Below are 15,273 nucleotides of genomic sequence, written 5' to 3'. Positions count from 1 at the left end.
ACTGTGAAATTATCTCAGTAAATATGGCATTTGAAGTGTTAGTCTTAAATTAAGTTAAGCTAGTGTGAATACAAACCAGTGTTCTTGAACTGATCTGCTGAGTATGACTGTATCTGGTTGTATACACAAGATGTATGATATGGTTATGGTTGGGGGGAGGGGTTATTAAGCCAATGTGGTTTCCCCCCCCTTCTCAAAAATGTTCGGTGCTCTTCGGCATTTCACTGTGCTGGGGGGGGGGGGTCAAGGTCCCCACCAAAACTTAGACCAAACCTACGCCCTTGCCTGAAACACAAACCGAGACCCTTCAGGTGTGAATTTCAACCGTTTCAATGTATAAGTTTAGCTTAGATCCGACTGTTGGACCTTTTACTCTATAATCGTAATGTTTTGTGTTCCTACTGTTAGACCTGATATTTAGCATTCAAATATTTTAACTTGTGCTCATAATCTTAGCCAGTAAAGTTGATTCTGGTGTCAAAATGTTAAATTATTGGGTTTCCATCAGAGATTAAATAGACTACAGACTGTGAAAACCATGTCATGTGACTGCAAGCCTTTTTATTTGACTTCTAAATAAACTCATAAGTAAACCTTCTGATTATTTAATGATTTATTTAATGATTCTGACAAACAGTTTGTGAAAACCCAACAGTATTATTAAATTAATATTAAATGATCAGACCAATAAAGCTCTTTAATTCTGGATGTGATCAAACCAGAACGAGGTCTGGGCTCCTTTTGCATTAACTCCTGCATCACTGCAGCCTGAACTCATCTCCATCTTGGTTCTCCAAGGTTCTGTTGTTACTATGGCAACTAAAGCCCCAATAATTAGACAAACAGGAAGCAGAACAGAAACACTTTCTATATAATAGAAATACTTTTAATTTTATCACAGGCATAATTGTAAACAAGATATTTAAAAATGCAGGTTTAACTTTTGTCATCATTCAGGTTGTTTCTCACACACACACACACACACACACACACACACACACACACACACACACACACACACACACACACACACACAAAGAATCAGACTAAACACAGAAAAACAAAATGTGACTAGAGATTCTTCTGCTTTAAAATGATCCAAATGGATTCGCCTCCAGAGCGCGCGCGCACACACACACACACACACACACACACACACACAGAAGTTCTGCATTGACTGGGGAGGGGCCATGTTGATGATGACGATGATGATGTAGTAACTTCTACCTGGATGAAGCAGAAATCCTGGAAAACAAACAGATTTACATTCAGCACCATGTCTGAGCGCTGAGGAAGAGCGCTGAGGAAGACTCACTGTAGCTTGTCCTGCAGCAGCTCCAGCCTCTGTCGATCCACGTAGCGTGAGAACAGAGACAGCAGGTTGGGAGGCGTGAAGAGGGGCGGAGCCAACGATGAAGACGGGACGCCGAGCAGCTCCCTGGTCACCGAGAACACCAACTCTGTCCTGGACCGACAGAGGATGATGAGGACGATGAAGAGGCAGGAAGCCAGATAAACCGTCGGCGCAGACTCACCATCGATTGTCGTCCATGAGCTGACAGTTTGGGTCGGAGCTCTGCATGCGCTCGCCTTCACTCAGGATCAGAAACAGCAGCGTCACGCCGAACTGCAGGCGGGAACCAGGAAGTACTGTAGACTGGCTAGTTTTTATTAGCTTATATAGAATAACAACATCGCCGCCATGTTGCCTCCAGTTTAAAACTGAAGCTGCTTATGGTTAGCATCAGGATGAAAACATTTCCTCAAATATTTTAGTGACGGTTTTTACAAAGAGACATGAATTATTGTGACTTTAAACGGCCATTATTATCTTCCATTTAGTTTTGATTCTGTTGGTTCCTGCAAATGAAGATGGCTTCTGCTAACGGTGCTAGCATCATTAGCAGCGTGCTAGCATCATTAGCAGCGTGCTAGCATCATTAGCAGCGTGCTGGCATCATTAGCAGCGTGCTAGCATCATTAGCAGCGTGTTAGCATCATTAGCTCTGCATGCGCTCGCCTTCACTCAGGATCAGAAACAGCAGCGTCACGCCGAACTGCAGGCGGGAACCAGCTAATGATGCTAACAGCAGATCGTGTTTGTTTTAGCAGGAATCTCGTGTAAAACGGTTCATGGAAACTTTGAAGAGACTCGCGTAACGTTTGCCTCGACTTCTTGTGTTTTTATTACAGATTCGAGTTTACTACAATCTACCCAGCATGCATTGGACAGGTGAAAAAAATTGCAGCAACTGCTGGTGAAAAATATGTAATGCAGATGTACAATTTTTTAAGTAATTATGAGTTTTTCTGTTTTTTTTTCTCGTGTTCAATTTCTTTTATTTTTCAATGTTCGGATATCACATTTATAATTATGATTTTTTTACGTATCAAACAACTTTTACTTCATATTTAACATGTTGAAGTAATAATCAGCTCATCATCCATCGATCTGATTGGTCCAGGTGTGGCCAACGGGTTTCCTCCCACTAACAGAAGCCGCCCCCGTCCTCCATCGATGCGTTACCTTGTTCTGCAGCGCGGCGGCCAGCTGGCCCTCGCCGCCCTGCAGCTCCTGCAGCAGGTCAGTGAGGGCGGAGCTGGACAGAGACTGGATGACTGCAGAGACCGGCTCCACCAGGCAGCACAACGCCTGCACAGGGAACAAGCAGCTTTTACTCATTTAAAAACTATTTTACAAAGGAACCAAGAAGAAAACATGTCAGCTGAAGCATAGAAATGATTTAAAAGGTACTAAAATTGAAAGTTGACTTTTTGTTAAAGATGTTTTCTGTCTTAGCAGCAGCAGGTGTTCTGATGCTACCTGGTCCTGCTTATCCTTCTTTGCTAAGGCAGGGAGGTTGCGTGCGATCACCATGACAACGGCAGCAGCCTGCGCTGCAGGCAGGAAGGGGAGGAGCCTGGCGACGAGCCGCTTCCCTTTCCTCACCGACATGATCATCACACACTGCTCATCACTCACCCTGAGACAGACACACACACACACACACAATCGATTTATTTATTGTCACAATAAATAATAAATAGATAAAAGTAAAACTGTCCGTTTTGATTAGATTATTACTTTGACTATTTTCTCTGCTGTTCATTTAATGAAAGTATCAATAAATATTGATTTTAAAATGTGATTAAATATAATTACTGTGTGAAGTTTACATACAAGTCAAACTGATTTGTGATCGAAGTAAATAAAGTTTATATAAAACCGTCATTCAGTCCAACAGATTCAGAAAACAGATTTAATATTCATCATCACAATATTTACACTAAATATTAAGTCAATATCACCAAACCCCACGATTCATCCATCCCTGGAGATCTGCCAGTCCTCCCAGTCCCACCTGTCCTCCCAGCCCCTCCCAGTCCCACCTGTCCTCCCAGCCCCTCCCAGTCCCACCTGTCCTCCCAGTCCCACCTGTCCTCCCAGTCCCACCTGTCCTCCCAGCCCCTCCTAGTCCCNTCCTAGTCCCACCTGTCCTCCAAGTCCCACCAGTCCTCCCAGCCCCTCCCAGTCCCACCTGTCCTCCCAGCCCCTCCTAGTCCCACCTGTCCTCCCAGTCCCACCTGTCCTCCCAGTCCCACCTGTCCTCCCAGTCCCACCTGTCCTCCCAGTCCCCGTCCTGCAGCGAGTTGCTCAGTTGCTCCGTGTTGCTCTTGTGTTGCTCCATCAGGGCGTCTCTGTCCTCCTCTGGCGTTTGGACGAAGCGTTTCTCAAAGTCCTGGACCTCCAGCAGCAAACTGTACATCTGAGGGATGGAGCTGATCAGAACTTATTGATTCCTGATTGATTCTCACTGAGTTGGGAAATAAACTCAGATTCAGAAAACGGTCATGCTGCATTCGGTTCAAACTAAATCAAATCTGGTTTAAATGAACTGAGTCTGATTGTAAATGTTAATCTGAGATGGAGATTATTGAAAAATACAGTAAATTCTGGAGCGTCTTCGTTACATCATCAGGTTAAAACGCTACAGGAAGCGATAAGGAACTGAGCGTCAGCTGGGCGCAGCGCCCCCTACCTTCTCCACGGTGTACAGCACCTGGCGCCTCTTGTTCCACACCTGCTTCTCCCTCTTCTCCTGCAGGAGGACAGACAGAAGGACTCAGGACAGGCCACAGCTGAGGGACGTCTTCACCTGGACGGACGTTTGGACCGACCTCGTCGTCGGAGCGGGTCGTTACCACGGCGTCGATCATCTTCCTCGGGTTGTTGACGCTGGACACCGTCAGCTTCCCCAGAGATCCTGCAAACTGAACTGCAGAGGGACACGCAGGACGTCAGGAGACAGGGAGGACAGGGGACACAGAGGGTCCCTGCTGGCCCTCACCTGGCCGGTAGGTGTGCTCCACCTTGGCCACCTGCGGCGTGATGAGCTTGGTGGTGTGCTCCTTCCTGCTGCTGCTGTCTCGCTCCTTCTCCTGACGCTTCTCCATCTTCTCATAGTAGTTCTGCAGGGAGACGGAGAGACAGATGGACACGGAGACAGACGCCCGACTGTCCACCGCAGCAGTGAAAGGTCATGACCTTCATGCTGCTGTTATCCAAAGTGGAGCAGAACCAGAACCGTTAGCGTGTTAAAGGTCATGTGACCCGGCGACCCCGGCGGTTCTACCTGGTAGTAGTAGTCGTCCAGGTACGGGTCGGTGCTCTGCAGCTGCATCATCTGGATCTTGGTCACCCACTCCTTCTCCTTCTGGCTCATCAGGTTGCTGTACGGGTCCCGGCTGCGGCGGTCCAGCCCGGTTCTGACCCGGTCGCTGCAGAACAAGCAGGCGACTCTGAGAACGGCAGCTTCTAAAGCAGCTAACGAGGCTAAGGGAGCTAGCGTGCTCTCACCCGCCGCGGCTCTGCATGCGCTGCGTCAGCATGCGGCGGTGCTGAGGGTGGAGGTGCGTCGTGTTGTGCCTGATGGGCGGCGTGTGGTTGGGGGGGCCGTGGGGCGGCAGGGGGCCCATCCTGTGGCCGTGAGGAGGAGGGGGGCCCCCGAAGAAGGGCCTGAACCCGCCGCCGGCCAGCAGGGGAGGGCCGGGGCCGCCGCGAGGAAAACCCGCCACCTGGTGGACGGAGGCGGAACATTTCATAGAGCTGCAGCTACTAATAAACCATCCAATCAGGAGCCAGAACACTGAGGTACAAACAGGAAGTGGTAACATCAGAACCACTTCCAGGAAATCTCCAGGAAGGAGCAGAACCCCCGACCCGGATGAAGCTGCAGAACATCGTCAGGTTCTGCAGCAATGCTTTGTGTTTAGAGGATAAATAATCGGGTTTCAGGCTGAACTCTGATGATCCTACCGAGCAGAACCAGAACTTCCTGTGATCCACAAGTTAGTCCGGATCCGTCGTTCTCCAGGATCCGGTTCTGGATCAGAGCTAAAAGCTGAACGGTTCCAGAAGGAATCAGAGAAACCTGAAGATCTGAGGTCTGAGTAGAACCAGAACCAGAACCAGAGAATGGATCATCCTGGTTCTGCTGGTTTTCTTAACCAAAGAAAAGGAAACGAGCTGCGTTTGTGGGTCAGAACCTTTACACCGGGTTCTTATGGGGATCTCTGGTAGAACTGGAAATGAAAGCTGGATCAGAACCAGGGCTTGGTTCTGTCCTGGACCCGGAACCAAACCTGTTCACCTGGATTCTGTGGTACCGACCTGGGAGTTGAGCAGCTGAGCCCGTTGCAGCTGAGACAGAACCGGGCCGACTCTGGGAGGGAACGGACCGCGGCACAACGGAGAGTTCTGAACAGAGCAAGGAAAAACAACGGGTCAGAACCAAGACAACGGGTCAGTTCTCCACATCAGGACCGGAACCAGACAGCAGAACCGATTACAGGCAGCAGGCGGGACGACTCACGGCTAAGTTGAGCAGCGTATTGGGGGACAGGCGCTCAGGGAACGGAGCGGGGAACCGGTGCTGGACCGGGGCTCTGACATGGACCGCCGTGGGGTGGTGGATCTACTCACACTCACACACACACACACACACACACACACACACACACACACACACACACACACACACACACAGACTCAGAGGAACAGGCTACGGTCTGAGCGTCTGTCCGTCCGTCGCTGCGGCTCACCTGATGGTTCAGGCTCAGCAGGTGTTTGGGCGGCGTCCCGATAGGCACCGCCCTCACCGGAGGAGAGCCAATCACAGGAGAGGAGGAGCGGGGGGGCGGGGCCCTCTCTGACAGGTCGTGACCTTCGTCGCTCCTCCCCTGAGGCGGGCGCTTCGGAAGCCCCACCTCCTTGATGATGGACATCAGTGGACTGTCCTGAGGACGGAGCAGAAGATGGAGCTCAGGCCTGGTTCTGGACGGGTTCTGGAAGGAGAAAGGCGTTTCTCTCACCTCCATGTGTGTGACGAGTCCCGGCGTGACGCTGACCGGCCCGAAGCCCATGCTGTTGTCCCAGATGCTGTGAGAGTTCATCTGTGGAGACGAAGGGGGAAAGTTAGAGCTAAAGGTCAGATCCGGTGACCTCTACAGCGACCTTGAGCAGAACGCTGCTGCTTCCTGGGGGATCGGTCCAGGATCGGCTCAGGGAACATCTGCAGCCTCCATCATTAACCTAAACCCACCAACTCTTTCACAAACAGCCTCAAGTAAAAACTGTGAAAGTTACACTGAATTTTTCTATCGACTGTTTCTAAGGCGATGCTTCAAAACCAGTATAAGAAACACGTAGATGGAAACACGGGTAAAACAATCCGAACCTCAGAGCAGGACCTGAACATTTACTGGACCAAGTTTCATGCAAAAAAGTGAAACAGACGTTTAGTAGAAAACGCAGCTCAGGACAAACTGGTCGATTTGGATGATTGAAGCATCGAACCGTCAGAGCGACAGTTTCCTCACGTCGAGTCACATCAGTGAGACGCAGGAGAAATGTTTAATCTGGATTATGAGGATAAAACGGCAAACGGCCATCGGCTGCTGGTTCTGTGAGTTTTGGACCAGGGTGGTACTGGTACCGTTGGACAGAGTTCAGACTTTAATTTGAAGGTTTCTTGAACTAAACTTGATTAATCAAAAGCAAAGGATAAACAGCAGCTGCTGTTTTCGATGAAGCCGCTTCGATGATTTTATTTAGCAAACCTCCATGGAAACATCATGAGTCATGTGATCAACAACAGGATGTTGCTACTGGTGGAAACCATGAAGAAGACGACGACAGGAAGTCGATAGAGGTTGATGGTTTCTTAATGTTTTATCTTGTGAATAAACTCATTCATGTGTGATTTTAGTTGTTTCTTATTAAATAGAAACTCTGTAATTATGAAATTGTGTTTTTTCGACGTTAGCCGAATACAGAGCATCGTATTTGCAGCGAAACGCAGCTTCAGGTGATTCTGCTCCACTTCCTCTGCAGGCTGAGCGACGGCGTGAGGGAAACCGAGGAACGGACCTGGCCCATTGGAGCGGCTCCTCTGCGCAGGAGGTGCTGCTGCTGCTGGTAGCTGAGCACGGAGGAGGCCGGCAGGCCTGCGGGACAAACATCTCAGCTCAGAAAGCGTCCAATCAGGAAGTGACACGTCACCAGGTGACCTGCTCACCTGAGGCGGGGGGTCCCGGGGGCAGCTGGTGTTTGGGGGGGATGGAGGCGGGCTGCTGCAGGACTCTGGGCTGGTCCGGGCCCCGCAGCGCCGACAGAACCGGGCCGGCCGGCCCGGGAGCCGAACCGGGCCTCTCTGCCGCTCCGACGCCGGCGATGGCCGGGTCGGCGTCCAGAATGAAGCGGGCCAGAGACTCGGCCAGGTCGCCGCCTCCCGACCGCTCGTCTGCGTCTGCAGAGACAGACAGACGGGAACGCATCAGAACCCGGAGCGGTCCGCTCTCAGGAACGCCGGCGGTCCAAACCCACCTTGACCCGGCGGCCCAGAGGAGAAGCCGAGCAGAGGGAGCCGACCCGCGGCGGAGGCGGGGCCTGGGGAGGAGTCTCCGCCCCCCAGGCCCCGCCCGGCGCCCAGCCCGTCCCGCTCATCCAGCTCCGCCAGCCGCTTGTGCTCCTCCTGCCAGTCGTCATCTGGAAACACAGAGCAGCTTTAATCCCAGAACAGATTAGGAGAAGAAGAAAGCGGCGACTGCTCACCGATGGCGCCGGCTCCAAACGTGTCGTCATTGAACTGGTCGATCTCATCTTCCTCCTCGATCAGCCCATCGTCCTCTTCCTCCAGCGTACAGTCGTCATCCAGGGACTGAAGGCAGAAGAAGAACCTGGATTATCGTTCATCCTGATAATCTGGTCAAAACCGTCAGCAGATTAATCTGACATCGTTATAATCTTATAATCTAAAACCGACCATGAGACCTGTCGCAATAATCAATCAATCAATCAAACAAATGATGAATTAAAATGATCTATTAAATAGAAACTCTGTAATTATGAAATTGTGTTTTTTCGACGTTAGCCGAATGCAGAGCATCGTATTTGCAGCGAAACGCAGCTTCAGGTGATTCTGCTCCACTTCCTCTGCAGGCTGAGCGACGGCGTGAGGGAAACCGAGGAACGGACCCGGCCCGTCCGTTTCTAGCAGCCTGATCAATATCAGATCAATAACTGATACAATCATTTCCATTTGCATGATTTATTGTTTTCCTCTTTGTGGGATGATAAAAGTTTTCAGTCTGGTGTTTTGGTCTCATCTAAAACTTTTTAGGACAGTTTTATTTACATTCATTCATTTTATTTGTTTTGTTTGTTTTGGACATTAAAATGTTTTCTAGTTTCAGTGTTAAATGTTTATTAGAATTTATAGTTTATTGATCTTTGAAAAGGTGTTCTTTCATTATTATGCCATTATTTTTATGCCACTTAAAAACAAATAGCGATACATATTTTCGTTTATCTTAATTTCTGGGACGATTTATTGTCGACGTGCGACAGGCCGACCTTTGACCTTTGACCTTAATGCGGCTTCGTCCTGGTTTCACCGGATTCATCATAATTAATCGGTTTGTTTAGAAGATGACTCGGTTTTTTACCAGTATCACATATTACCGTTTCATTTACATCCAAGGCAAAAAACTAAGAAACAAAAAAACAACTAAAACTCGATTCACCGTATTCTACTACTGGAATCAAACACTGAGATAAAAAGCTCAAAATGTCTAAATAAATGCATCTAAATCTGACATAGGTCGATTTATTGGTATTGATCAATGATGTTGCATCACTACTGGTTTCCTTTGTTTTTACTTATTGTTTGTATTTGACAAAATTTGAGCAGTTGAGTTTTTAAAACTTGTTTTATATTAAGCTGTTTGTCTTTAGCAGGTCAGCAATAACATGAAAAACAACCTTTAGAAATTCATTTATAAATCCTGACAAATGAAAACATTTCATGTTTCAGCCTCTGTGGTTCTGATGTTCAGTCAGCGCCGGGTCCTGGACCGAACCGAGCCCAGTGACATCATCGTTCAGCCCAGTGACATCATCGTTCACCACAACATTTTGTTTATCAATACAGAATTCTGCTTTATCAGTATTTTACTGTTATTTGATATCATCTTTAACATCAGAGTCATTTTTCAGTTAAACAGTTTCTGTTGCACAAACTGTTTAATCATCTTCACTCATCAGGCTTCATGATCTCCCTGGTTTCTAGCAGCCTGATGAATATCAGATCAATAACTGATCCATTAATGATCAGTTTATGCTTTAATAATATTCAGCTGTAATTATTGGGGAAAACTGGAGGTAGTTACAGCTGCTGAATATGATGAAATGTTATAAATGACTCAGTTTTGTTTATTAAACATTATAATTTATAAAATGATCAATCTGGTGAAACATAAAATATTTTGACATTCAGGATATAAAAATAAAACTAAACATTTTATCATCAGAGCCTCAACACTGGAGCTGCTTCCAGGGGAATTTCACTTTTTGTTTTTTGCATCTAAACTTTAATCATTTTAAATCTACGATTCTTCAGACCAGCAGCAGTTTGTTACCTCAGCAACTCAAACATTAAAATAAAGAAATAATGAATTCATGAATGTTTCCAGTTGCTGGTTGGACGACTTTTTATCTGAAATTTGTGTTTGTTTGAAACTAACATTAATACCAATAATACTTGATTAGGTCATATTAGGATTTGCCAATATGATCAATTATTGCAGGTTTCCTGATATTATATTCCAGGTTTCATGTGTCCAATACGATATTTTCCTGGTCCTGATGTGTTTGAGTTTCTTTTCCTCCTGGAAAATAAAACCGTGTCTAGACATCAGCTTCTGGAAGCACATCAGATCCTCAGCATGATGCTGCCACCACCATGCTTATCATTAGGTAATGTTATGTTTGAAAGCCTCCCAACATTTTTACTCCAACTGTGTCCAAACAGTTTCACCTTTGTCTTTTAAAACCATAAAACTGTCATTTAGAAAGAAGCTTCAGTCCATCTCCTTTCTGAGGTCAAACTGGTCGGATGGAGACACTGGTGTTCTGGTTCCCGATTGGTATATTGGTTTCTGATCGGTTTATTGGTTCCTGATTGGTTTATTGGTTCCTGATCGGTTTATTGGTTTCTGATCATACCAACTGATGAATGATTGTCTCAGCTGACCGGTTTGGGTCAGATGTTAATATCTAAACAACAACTCAGGACCTCAGCAGGTTCTGCAGAGCTCTCATAGTGAGTCATATTTATAATTCAGGTGTTGAACCTGAAGAGCAAGCAGGACACCGGCTCTGAAAGACTGCACTTTCCATCCCTGTTAGAACATGGAGCATATATTAAATGTACTGATTTATCTGAGGTTAAGAGCCGGTATAAGTTTTGATTTTTAAAACAACTAAAGCAGGGTAAAACCCTGTAGGAGCCGTTCAGGACCCCCTGACAGCCTCCAGGACCAGTTAGCCTCTAAGCTAACGCTGCCGTTACATCACGCTTTGAACCGGAGACGGAAAACTTTATGAAACCAGCTCCTTCTAGCGGCGTCACGGCAACTATCAGAATCTGGCCCATTATAACACAGGCTGACCCATAAAACCACCGATCCGTTCTGGGCCATGGCACCGGAGAACGCACGCCGTCACTCCGCATGAAGCCAGCAGGAAAGCGCGCTGCTTCACAGGCCGCATTGAGGACCAAACAAAAGGGAATGGAGGACATTTAAACACCGACCAGGCCAGACTCCCCCTCAACACCTTCCTAAGGCCCCAGACTTCCCGTCCAGAACCGGACCGGAACCGATTCTCAAGGTTAAAGCTCACCTGAAATCGAAACATCTATCTTCTGGTTGTTGGGAAAAGGATAGCATCGGGAGCGAGGAGGCGCGTGACTGACGCAGCAGGGACGCCGTCACACTTGAACGCGCGTTTGGAACCGACGTGAACGAGCACGTATCTGACGTCGTATCTGACGTCGAGCGCTGCAGTTGCGTTCCCTCTGCTGGAAAACAAGGAAACAGGACGGAAACTTGACAACACAGAAGAAAAACAGAGGGTAAAACAGCCTGACAGGCTGGTTGATCTTCGGTAGAACGCTCTGCTCTCATCTTTAACGGCTATATGTTTTCGCGTTTATTTATTCTTTATTTTAAGATGATAAACATTTAAATTATTAAAGTTGAATCTGGATTATATGATGACAACAGGAAAACAATGGACTTCAGTCTCTATGAAATGTTTGGGTAAAAATGTAAAAGCAGACTCAGTAATATTTGTCCACTTTTGCCATTATTTGTTCATTTTACTCAGACAATCTGCAGGTTATATGAAGTGGAAACGGTGATTAAAGTACAGTTTAATAAACCGTATTTTAATAGAAACACGGTTTATTAAACAAAATATAATAAATAACAGTATAATAATAAAAGAAGCTATTTTCAACTGTAGAGCAGAATTATTTTGGCCAGAATGACAGGAACGATGTTTACAGGAGGTGAAGTGATGCTTTCAAACGTGAGTTTTTAACACATCGATGCAAAAAGGTTCTGGGTTCAAATCCCAGCCTGGGGTCTTTACATGTTCTCTCCAGATTCTTTAAATTTACCTCAAATAAACAGTTAATGTTTGAAATGTGGACACAGCTGGATGGTCCAACATGGCAACACAAATAACTGATTCTGGGTTGAATAAATGAGACAGTCTGGAAAGACCCGACCTGAGTCACAATGAATAACTCCATGTCCAAAAGTTGGGTTCGTCTAGAGAAAACTGGCCAAATGAAAAGAATGACTGCTGATAAGAAATCCCCCTGAAAGTCTCTGTTGATATCTAAACAACAGCAGATTGCATCAATATTTGTATAATAGGTTAAATAAAACTGGCCTGCTTAATAAAATTAAATGTTTAATATTTTCCAGTTGAATTTGTTGGTTGTTCTTGGTCAGACTGACGGCCTGAAGGTGATGATGAACCGTTTTAATGAATCGTTCCTGTTCTCTAATGAAGCCATTCTGTCATGTTTTCCTCAGGAATCATCAGCGTTAGCGTCCATGTTGGCGCCGCCATGGTTCTGTGGCAGATCCACACCCTCGACCACCTGGACACGTCTGGCTTCGGTCGTCCTTTTCCTCGCCATGGCCTCCAGCTGCTGTTTTGGTTCTCCAACCACTGCGTGACCTTTGAACCGGAGAACTCTGCGGACGTCATGAAGGTTGGTGAAGCGCTCCGCTCTGCCTCCGTCCTGCTAACAAAGCGGCGTGTAAACATGTCCCTCCGGTTCTCAGCTGGTGTCGGGGTGTCAGCCGGAGAACGGGGCCTACGGCTTCCACAGGTTTGGGAACATGGAGGAACTTCTGCCTGCTCTCCACAAACCCAAGAAGAACAAGAGCACCAGGCAGGTCAGCAGCGCTCCGTGCTTCTCCATCCATAACGTCTGCAGGGCTCATTGGCTGATCTCAGGTTAATGTTAGACGGCTTCCTCACTCAGTAACAGCATCCAGACTGAAGAGTGTTGCTGTTCAGGCCCTGTAGCCGTTTACACCCGCTGCCTTCGCTGAATGAAAATAACAGATCAAATTATTTTTGTGAAGATTGTGATACGATTGTTGAAAAATGCCTTTCTTTCTAGACCCTGTTCTTTGTTTATTGCTACACCATGAGCTCCAGCCTGTAAAGAAAAACTTCTGGTGTTCCTCTTTCAAATGGCCAGAGTATCGATAGCATGAATGTAAAGCATATGAAATATTATATCCTTCTAAATATTGCCTCCAAGCAGTCCTTGGGGTGACGGTTGCAATCCGATATGCGGTGCAGCTCAGCGTGTTGCTAATAGAAGCAAAGCTCAGCAGTGGCTGCATCCAGCAGAGACAAGAAGAGTCAAAGCACCGGGCCAGGGGTCCCTTCTACTTCTACCTGCAGAATAAAGTAACAGAATAACGCTGAAATATGCTGAATGCAGCAGAAATGTTCACATCAGTAAACATGTTCATTACACTTTTTGCACAAAAAATTTTTAGATGATGTTTCAATCTGCTCAGTTCTGCCCAGTTGAGCTGCTTTAGAGTCTCTGTCACTTTAAATACAAATTGGCTGCTGCTGGCCCCGCCCCCAGCTCAGTCTTTACACGCACGTGAAAATGGCTGCGAGCGGTAAAACCAGCTGACCTATCTGCTGGAGGTCAACAGATGGGTTTTACTGGTGTTGCTAGGCAACGGGCTGGGCTTTGCTGGGGTTGCTAGGTAACATGGCAATGCCTGTTGATTTGTGGCATTACTATCTGGAGGTTTTTGAAACGGCTCATTTTCCAGATACTAAAAACATTAATTTATTATCAAAAACATCTGGATGTTTTGGGTTTTTAGAACAGCAGAAACTCAAATGGAAGCACAAAAACTTTCCCAATACTTCCCCTCTAAAAATTTCATTTCTAAGCAAAGACAATCAGGTTTGTTGGTCGTTCAGCTGAAAACAGACAAATATTTAAAAATCTTTTAAAAAAGAGTTTGGTTGATTGTAAAAATGTCAAACCGTTCAGGATGGAAACAGTTGATGTGCTGCGGCCGGTCTCGTTCAGAGGTCGGGTTCACTCCCTCTCTCCTCCCTCCAGCTGGTTTACTTCGTGGTCGGGAACCTGAGCATCCAGTCCTACCCGCAGTCCGCCGACCTGCCGGCGTTCGTCCGGGAGAACCTCGGGGCGGACGGCGTCTCCAACAGCGACCGCATCATCATCAGTTACCAGGTGAAGACCCGGCTGGTCGACAAGGTCTACGTCACAGAACACGACGACGCCGACGCTGGACGGTTCCGATCCGATGGAACTCATGAGGTCAGCTCACAACTGATCCGACTTCTGCAGAACCCGCAGCTGGACCTCAGCTCCCTCCTCACGCAGATGGGTTACTATGACGACGTAGAGATGCTCCAGGACGCGCCGGACCCATCGGTCCAGATGATGCTGAACATGATGCAGAACGATCCGACCGGGTTCTTCTCCCAGGCCTTCAGTCGCCAGTTGGACCTGGACCGGTTCTGCTCCAGCACCAACACAGACGGCAGCGGGAGCCTGGTGTGTTACACTCCGCTGCAGAAGAGGAAGAGGAAGAAGAAGAAAAGCAGCAAGAAACCGAAACCTCGGAGGGAAGTTTCCTGGCGCTCCAGCTGGTCGGATCCGTACCGAGGTAAAGATGAGTTCCACTCAACCTGTTTTCACATTTTATAGAGGTTTACAGAAACGAGGCAAAGGTCACCCAGTGGAGGCGCCGCTAACCAAAAAGCTGGCTGCGCTAGCAAAACACCGCTAGTCATTAATATTAGTTCTGTTAATAAAGTACTATTTAAAAATATTTAGCAAAAGCTAATGCTAAAGAGTTTTACCAACTTGATATTTAGCAGAAGCTAATGCTAAAGCGCTAAATTCATTTTTATGTCCACTATGACACAACATGTAGTACAACTAATAGTATATTTAATGTTCTTGGTAGAGAATAAATGTCATTTGCTGCACTGCATGTTAGCTCTGCTATTAGCTAGAGGTGTGCCTATCGATCGGTCACCGATCATAATCGGGCCGATTTTCGTGAAAAAGTGCATGATCGGTGATCGGCGATCATTGGCTCTTGTTGCCGATACCGATCATCTCATTTCCAGCCTGCCTGTGCAGCTGGTCTCCTCTTTCCTTCACTGCGCAAACGCGCAGCAACAAATCCTAAGCGATGTGCAACTATAACCACTGAGTGAATGGGGAAGTTTGGTGTTGTGGCGGAAAATTAAAGCAGGTCAAAATGCATCAACACAACGAATCTAATATGACATAAAAACAATGAGATACTTGACGGAGTTTGGCTACATCGAGGCTC

At 46.9% G+C, this 15,273-nt stretch overlaps 3 protein-coding genes across 8 annotated transcripts in view; 1 reads left to right on the top strand and 2 right to left on the bottom strand.

Moving 5' to 3' along the window:
- Window positions 1-1,311: 1,311 nt before the first annotated feature.
- On the bottom strand, window positions 1,312-1,799 carry LOC107833929 (protein PAT1 homolog 1-like). The gene is made up of 3 exons (XM_016664355.1): window positions 1,790-1,799; window positions 1,536-1,728; window positions 1,312-1,465 (listed from the first exon to the last, which is right to left on the bottom strand). The coding sequence occupies exons 1-3, from the start codon at window positions 1,797-1,799 to the stop codon at window positions 1,312-1,314; spliced, it is 357 nt and encodes a 118-aa protein (XP_016519841.1).
- Window positions 1,642-11,359, bottom strand: patl1 (PAT1 homolog 1, processing body mRNA decay factor). 4 transcript variants are annotated; one of them, XM_016664376.1, is made up of 19 exons: window positions 11,243-11,356; window positions 8,114-8,219; window positions 7,989-8,047; window positions 7,886-7,922; window positions 7,578-7,808; window positions 7,430-7,506; window positions 6,373-6,453; window positions 6,103-6,297; window positions 5,874-5,975; window positions 5,672-5,758; window positions 4,859-5,076; window positions 4,635-4,779; window positions 4,350-4,470; window positions 4,180-4,277; window positions 4,041-4,100; window positions 3,622-3,767; window positions 2,825-2,984; window positions 2,528-2,653; window positions 1,642-2,057 (listed from the first exon to the last, which is right to left on the bottom strand). In XM_016664376.1, the coding sequence occupies exons 1-19, from the start codon at window positions 11,255-11,257 to the stop codon at window positions 2,001-2,003; spliced, it is 2,121 nt and encodes a 706-aa protein (XP_016519862.1). In that variant the 5' UTR covers window positions 11,258-11,356; the 3' UTR covers window positions 1,642-2,000. The 4 variants fall into 4 exon arrangements, with proteins under 4 accessions (XP_016519862.1, XP_007578528.1, XP_016519861.1 ...); XM_007578466.2 differs by having other exon boundaries at window positions 7,886-8,047; window positions 11,243-11,357; XM_016664375.1 differs by having other exon boundaries at window positions 7,578-7,802; window positions 7,886-8,047; window positions 11,243-11,357.
- A 45-nt stretch (window positions 11,360-11,404) lies between these two features.
- Window positions 11,405-15,273, top strand: part of LOC103156428 (uncharacterized) — a 5,821-nt gene continuing 1,952 nt past the window's right edge. The window contains exons 1-4 of one of the 3 annotated variants that reach the window (XM_016664379.1): window positions 11,405-11,474; window positions 12,448-12,629; window positions 12,703-12,816; window positions 14,025-14,605. In XM_016664379.1, coding sequence (XP_016519865.1) covers window positions 12,483-12,629; window positions 12,703-12,816; window positions 14,025-14,605 — 842 coding nt within the window. In that variant the 5' untranslated portion in view covers window positions 11,405-11,474; window positions 12,448-12,482. Of the gene's footprint in view, window positions 11,475-12,447; window positions 12,630-12,702; window positions 12,817-13,991; window positions 14,606-15,273 lie in introns of all 3 variants that reach the window. The other 2 variants (XM_016664377.1, XM_016664378.1) reach the window with 2 other exon arrangements.

The sequence above is a fragment of the Poecilia formosa genome, unplaced genomic scaffold (genome assembly GCF_000485575.1).
Source record: "Poecilia formosa unplaced genomic scaffold, Poecilia_formosa-5.1.2 Scaffold481, whole genome shotgun sequence".
Lineage (NCBI taxonomy): Eukaryota > Metazoa > Chordata > Actinopteri > Cyprinodontiformes > Poeciliidae > Poecilia > Poecilia formosa.
This window is presented reverse-complemented; position numbering and strand designations above follow the sequence as displayed.